Source organism: Corylus avellana, chromosome ca10 (genome assembly GCF_901000735.1).
Source record: "Corylus avellana chromosome ca10, CavTom2PMs-1.0".
Taxonomy (NCBI): Eukaryota; Viridiplantae; Streptophyta; class Magnoliopsida; order Fagales; family Betulaceae; genus Corylus; species Corylus avellana.
Window position 1 is genome coordinate 1,701,452 of NC_081550.1, and position 7,558 is coordinate 1,709,009.

Sequence of the window (7,558 nt, forward strand, 5' to 3'; positions counted from 1 at the left end):
TTATAGAAGATTTTCCATTGTTAATGGATTGGCCAGACCAGAGGCAGTATTTCTTAAGGCAAGAACAGATACTATTGGTTCTTTGAGGGTGGCTTTACCAAAGATCAAGAGATCATCAGCAAAAAGGAGGTGGTGGATGGCTGGGGTATTCCTGGAGATTTTCAGCCCTTTGATGTTTCCTAGAGTTTCTTCTCTAAACAGCAATCTAGATAGGACTTCTGTGCCTAAGATGAAAAGGAATGGAGAGAGGGGATCACCTTGGCGAAGGCCTCTCTTGGGGGAAAACTGACCAAAGGGGCTTCCATTAATAAGAATGGAGAAAGAAGAAGAGGAGATGCAAAGTCTGATCCAGTTAATCCAAGATGGATGGAATCCCAACTTCTTCATAACAGATAATATGAAATCCCATTCCATTTTGTCAAAAGCTTTCTCCATATCCATATGAAGAAACATGAAACCCCCTTTCCCTTTTTTGCTTTTGAAAGAATGCAGAAGCTCATGGGCCAGAATGGTGTTGTCTTGGATATTTCTGGAAGGAACAAAAGCTGATTGCAGGGGAGATATGATCTTGGGGAGCAAAGTCTTCAATCTAGTAGCCAAAATTTTTGTAATAATTTTGTAGACAATGTTACACAAGCTGATAGGCCGAAAATGGTGCACTGAATGAGAACCCTGCTGCTTTGGAATCAAAGCAATGTGAGAGTGATTTTGCTCCTGCTGCAGATGATGATTCTGGAAAAAATTTCTAATGCAAACAAGAACATCAGTTTTGACAATGGACCAGTATTTCTTATAAAAGAGAGCTGTGAACCCATCCGGACCAGGAGCTTTAGTTGATCCTAAACTGGAGAGGGCTTGAACCACCTCTTCTTCAGGAGGTAAGCACATAAGAAAGAGTTGTCCTCTGCAGAGACAACAGGATCAAAAAGACTAAGCATATCTTCTTCAATAGGAGGAACCGAGGAGGAGAACAAATTGGAGAAATGGGACACAAAATTCCCTCCAATTTCAGCTCTATCAGAAATCCATGCCCCTTCATTTGTCTTCAAAAAGTTTACTGCATTTGATCTTCTTCTAATCAGAGTAGAGGAGTGGAAAAATCTGGTGTTGAGATCCTTACACTGCAACCAAGTTTCTCTGGATTTTGACCTCCAAAGAGATTCTTCTTTAATCAATAAACCATCAAGTTCTTTTTTCAGCAGAGATTCTTGCAAGCTAGCTTGGGAGCTAGGAGGGGAAGTCTGGATCTGATCAATCTTAAACAGAGAGGACTTGATCTTTGCTTGAATGTTACCAAAAATAAGGTTGTTCCACCTTTTAAGGGCTGCTTTAGTTTGAGCCAGCTTCTTCACCAGAACAAGGCCTGGAGGGCCAGAAACCAAATGCTTCCAAGTAGCTGCAATGACCAGACCACAAGAGGGATCCAGAGTCCAGAATTCTTCAAATTTGAAAGGTCTAGGCAAAAAGGAGGAGGTAGTATTAGTGTTTAGAGAGATGGGGTTATGATCTGAGATGGAGGCCGGGAGATGGATAAGAGAGAAATCAGGGTGAAGATGAACCCACTCTAGGGAGGCTAAACCTCTATCAAGCCTTTCTTTAATAGTAGCAAAACCTTTTCTATTGTTGCACCAAGTGAAGGGGTTACCAACAAAGCCAAGGTCCACCATGCCATGCTGATCTATAAAGTTTCTGAAGGGACAGTGGGAGGAGCTAGCAACAGGTCTGCCTCCAAGTTTTTCAGATTGATCCAGCACAAAGTTGAAATCACCAATGCAGAGCCATGGACTAACAAAAGCCTCACCAGCAGCAGTGAGAGAGTCCCAGAAGGCTAGTTTGTTTTTCTTTTCTGAGGGGCCATAAATACAAGATAGGATCCAGGGGCAGTTGGGAGGGTCAGAATAACACCAAGCAGTGATGTTGTTCTTATTTGTGAGAAAGCTTTCTAGTTCCACGCCTAACCTCCAGGCAAGAACAAGACCACCACTAGAACCAATTGAAGCAACTTGAGTCATCAAGTAGAAACCAAGACGATTCAGAATAGAGGAGACTTGAGAAGGAGAAGTTTTTGTTTCAGAGAGAAAGAGAACATCAGGGCTATTGGCTCTGATCAAAGCCCTGAGACCACGAACTGCAGCAGGGCGAGAAATCCCTCTGCAGTTCCAAGATAAAATCTTCATATGCTGCTGGGGGACACCACATGGTCCCCTAATTCAGTGGATACAATATTAATTGGCACAACAGAGGCAGCAAGAGAGATAGAAGGTATAACCTTTTTCTTTTTTCTAGAAGCTTTGAAGAAAGACCTTGCTGGGAGCTGCAGAAATTTGTTTGGAATGGAGTCCATAGGAGTGGGAGATTCCAACTCATCAGGTGTGAGAGCTATCAGAGGCGAGCTACAAGAGCCTTTCTTACATGGGAGAAGATCCCCAGTCAGCCTAGCTCTTTTCTTTTTAACCAGAGGAGGGTTATAACCTGGAGGGGAAGGCTTTACAGGTTTGTGTAGGCGTGGTGGGAAGAGGGAAGAACGAGTGTTTTTTGAGGGGCTAGCTTTTTTGGAATTGTTTGAAATTTTTTTCCCGGGTAGAGTTGAAGGGTTAGTTAATACCGTTGGCTTGAAAGTGAATTCTGATGTGGAGGGGAGAGGTAGAGACATGTTTGGGCTTAATGGGAGACTAATGAATAGAGAAGGTTGGGCTTTAGTGGAGGGCCCAGGTAGATCCTGGTTCGAAACTAACGAGCATTGGGAGTGAGGAGATAACTGTTTTGGAGGTTGGGATATGGGATGGATAAGAGATTGATGTGGAGTTGGTGGTATGGCTGTGTTGTCCAGAACAGTAGCGGTGGAGGGGATAAAGGTGATGGCATTTATTGAAGGAGTTGGTGGTATGGCTGTGTTGTCCTGAGCAGAAGCGGTGGAGGGGATAAAGGTGATGGCATTTAATGAAGGAGAGGTGGGGAGTGATGTCACAAATGTTTGAGATATTTTCTGCTGCATGAGACGTGTAGAGTCTAGCTGAGTTTGGGCATTGTGAACAGGAGTTCGGCTAGCTTCACTAGACTGAGTTAACTCATTTGTCCTATTTTGAGAAGATGAAGGTTGTGTTTGGGTTATGGCAATGGCAGGGCAGGTTTTTGTAATGGGGAAGTTTGACAGCATGTTAGAGAAGATGTTAACTTGGAGAGAAACAGCATACTTCTCAGGAAATCTATCTTCGGGTGGAGCAGTGCAATGGAAGAGTTTATGACCAATCCTTCCACAAGAAGAGCAGTATATATCCAATCTCTCATATTTCAGAAAAATCCAGAGAGACTCACCTCCATCTCTACGAAAAATGAACCCAGGCTTCAGAGGGTTCCCCACTTCAATGTCCACAAGAAGCCTTAGAAAGCTTCTAAACGTTTTCTTTTCACCACTTAAAGCATCTACCTTGATAAGCTTTCCCAGGCCTTTCCCAAAAGAAATGGCAATCTTTGTAGTCATATTGATTAGAGGAAGACCGTGAACTTGGATCCAAAAGGGGGCTTTGTTGAAAGGTAGTTCCCCTAAAGTAGCTTGAGGATGCCATTGCTGGAGAATGATGAGGAAGCCATTGACATTCCAAGTGACTTGTTTCTGAATTCTTGCTAGGTGTTCAGGCTTGGAAAGTTTGAACAGAAATTTGTTAGGTCCTAAAACAGCATGCGAGAAGGGGACGGCAAATTCCCAAGCTTTTGAAAGGGCTGCAAAGACAGCCTGGTTGCTTTAAGTTCATTTTGATACTACAAGGAGTTAATTGTAAATCAGGTAAACCACAAGGACTATTTTTTTTTTTTTTTTTTTTTAAATACAAGACTACATTTTGTCTACATTAAATTTGGTAATTTACAAGGGAACAGATCCCATACATCATGAAGTGAATCATGGGTTGAGGGGCTGCCCTAGGTATGCTGATGGAGAGTAATTAACATGCAATCCTATGAAACATGGAGGAAGAAATCAGGGGATTGTTTCCTTACTTGGATATGCTTGACTTGATCAGATTTTATCTTCTAACACAATCCAACAATTTCGTTGCAATGGCTTTATTTCCTCTTTCTTATTTTTCATCTCATTTCTTCCATGTGGTTTAGTTGGTAGCAGGCGCATGAGGGTACTGTTTGTAGGAGAAAGGCATTCTTGTGAGGACTTTTATAGCGTGCGTTCACTAAAGTTTGAAACAGACATGTATATCATCGTCATTCTATGTACGTTTGCTTCTTCTTTTTATCCTCATGGCATGCGTGCCTACTTTAAGTCTTTTGTCCAAGGATGTGCAATATTGTGAAAGTGAGCATAATTACATAAATAATTCTGGAAGTCACTTTTATGTCTCTTTTGTATCACTTTAAAAATAATATGACTTCTAAAATCAAGTTTGCTTGGATTTACTTCCGGAAAAGCAAAGTGATCCAGTGAAAGGAAGAGGTTAAGATAATCAAAGGATGGATCACCAATTGTACTACATTGATCTTCTCGCTTTCAAGAAATAATTAATTAAAGTCTCATCAGAGATGGTAGAGGAAATAAACATTGAGAAAATTAAAGCCTTTCATATGGCTTTGGATGTCTACATATATAGTGTATGACATATTTATTTAATAAAAGAATTGAAGTGTTTTATTTTCTGAGAATTACTTGAGCTTTTGAACATTGCAAATGTATTTGGAATACATACGTCAAGTCTTTTAATGGCAGGGCCTATAAACAAACGTATTTTACTGGGTATATAGTGGACAAACAACGAATTAAAATTTGGCCTAAACACAATACACCTTCACCATTTGATGCAAAAATTATGGAGTTGTTAACTCTAATCTTAAACGTCTTAGTGGCCGTCCCTTTCAGCAAACCACTAGCTAGCATCTTAATTAATAGAACGTAAGTGAGCTGGCCGTGTGTGAACGTGTTGACTGATTGTTAGAGCAGCTTTAATCAACAATAACGTGTGTTGAATGATTGTTAATTTATATCGAAATGACAGTAAATTTTTTCGGAATAAAAGCCACTACAAAAAATGTTTTTTTCCTTGACCAGCAGTTTTTGATGTGTAAGGTGATCTGACATGTCAGTAAATTTTATTGGCGTGTGTCGAGCGTTAAAATTTTTGAATGTCAAAAACAGAAATTTTTTGACTTCACTTTTAATATGTCAATAATTTTTGACATGTCAGAAAAATTTTCTGAAGTGTTATTTTCTAACATGTCAAAATTTTTTCAGACGTGGTAGGAGTGACACGTCAGAAAATTTTATGACGTGTTAAATCTGTCACGTCAAAATTTTTTTTGATGTGCTAGATTTAACACGTCAAAAAAATTTCTGATGTGCTAGAAAATGACAGGTCAGGAAATTTGTCTGACGTGCCACTTTCTGACACGTCAAAAATTAGTGACGTGTCATTTTCTGACACGTCAGAAAATTTCTAACGTGTCAAATGTTATGATACGTCAAAAAATTGTGACATGTCATAACTTGACACGTCAAAAAAATTGGCCTGTTTTAAAATTTGGTTTTTTCCTCACCCTACATATTTTTTGAATTTTTTTGGGGCTGTACCCGAATTTTGGATTATAATTAACCTGATATACAATTTATCCATTGATCCATGCAAATAAATAATACATATTCATCGATCCATGCAAATAACATAATTCATATCCATCAACGTCGATCACAGACTATCAACCAAAACCAGCTTCAAGACACAAATAAAGACATATATACCAAGTGCGAATGGCCAACCACAAAAACTATACACCAATAAAACTATCTCTGTTATCATATATATATATATATATATATATATACACACGTACATCAAGAAAACTATCACAAATACAATTACATCAACAAAGTAACTTATGTACACTAAGTGCGAATGGCCAACCGAATTTCTTCAATCCAAGTTATCGTCGATATCAATAGCATCCTCTTCATGATTGCTACTAGCTGCAAATGATATAACAAACAATCACCAAGCAACATTCTAGAATATTATCAAGTCTTAATCATTGAGCAACGTCACTATGTAAACAAAGGTCATCATACTCAACAAATTCAGATTTATATCTACACCCCAACATATTTTTGTGATCAAATCAAATGCACCAAACAATATTTTACAAGGACCATAGTGGTCCATCTCATAATACCAAATACTTCAAATGCAAAATTCTAACCCACATCCACCAGCAAACCAACCATGATATAAACCAAATTCAACAGGATTTGCAACATAATTAATGAGAATGACTGTAACATATCCAAACTTTAAATTCAGTTCTAAAATTACATTGACCATTAAAAAATGTCATTACCTGATCCATTATCGACCGACGATCTCACAATCACAAAGGGTGGGGAAGCTCTCTCTGGCACTCCCTTGTATTGAGTCACTTCGGGCCCAGAGCTCGACCGCATCATTTCCTCGAGCTAGCGAAAACGGGCCTCAAACATTGCCGCCATTTGAGCCTCCTTTTTAGCTAAGTGCGTATCTTTCATAGCCATCTGCTCTGCCACTTGCTGAGCTATCCGCGCAGCTGTCTGCTCCCGCTCTATGGCCAACAAGGCATCCATCTCTGCCTTGTGCTTTGCCCTCTCCGCCTTAAGCGCACTGTCAAGAAGTTCTTGTGAGACAGTGGAGTGCCTGGTGTTTTGTGACCATGCCTGTAATGGTGTATAGTATGAGTGTATGTAGCCCCGCACAGGCATAATATTTAGTCCAGCCTATCGAACCCTACTAGCGTACTCAGGCTTATTTCTAAGCACCTGGGTGTACGCGTCGTTTGGCGCCCACCTGACCGTCCCCTCTGTCACCCTTGACGATGCTGTAGGGTCAGTGGGTATAAGCTCCTCCATCCTCTCCTGTATATTACATTAATTATTGGGTCAATGGGTCATACAACTGTTAATCACAAATAAATTATCACATATATAAGTAATACACATCTCTCCTTGACTATGTCATTCGAATATCGACCATCTTTCTTCTTGTGTGTGCGGATGTAAGCCTGTGTACGAGTAGGAGAAGTGCCCACACGAATGGTCTGCCGAAAAAATAGAACATACAGATATGTTTATGTTTATATATATATATATATCAAATGTTTATATTTATAAGTATAGGGTAAATTACACACATACCTCTTCATATGTCACCTTGGCGTAGCTCTTTGACCCGGTGCAATGGGACGTATTGTTCAACACTCGCAAGCTCTTCATATACGCCGCATACTCTTATACAATTGACATTCTTAATATGTTAATACTAACACAATTACAATTAATTAAACTATAAAAAATTATAGTATAACTCATGACTTACCTTGTTCTTCTGGCTACACCATTTATCCAACAAGATGGTCAAGTCGACGGCGTTGTACTTGGCGAGCCTTTCTTGCTCCACTCTCGCCGGTACGGTGACTGGAGTATCGTCTGTTGTCATGGCAAGAACTTTTTTTAAGTCGTGCCTCCAAGTCCTCAGCTTGGTGCCATATCATGGAACGAGTGCTTCTTTACGGCAGCCAAGTTGCACTCGGGTAG

General features: G+C 39.9%; 1 protein-coding gene across 1 annotated transcript; it reads right to left on the reverse strand.

Moving 5' to 3' along the window:
• Positions 1-3,481, reverse strand: LOC132163748 (uncharacterized). Its single transcript, XM_059574119.1, has 3 exons — positions 2,304-3,481; positions 865-2,205; positions 1-745 (listed from the first exon to the last, which is right to left on the reverse strand). Exons 1-3 carry the CDS (start codon positions 3,479-3,481, stop codon positions 1-3), a joined length of 3,264 nt encoding a protein of 1,087 aa, XP_059430102.1.
• Positions 3,482-7,558: the final 4,077 nt, after the last annotated feature.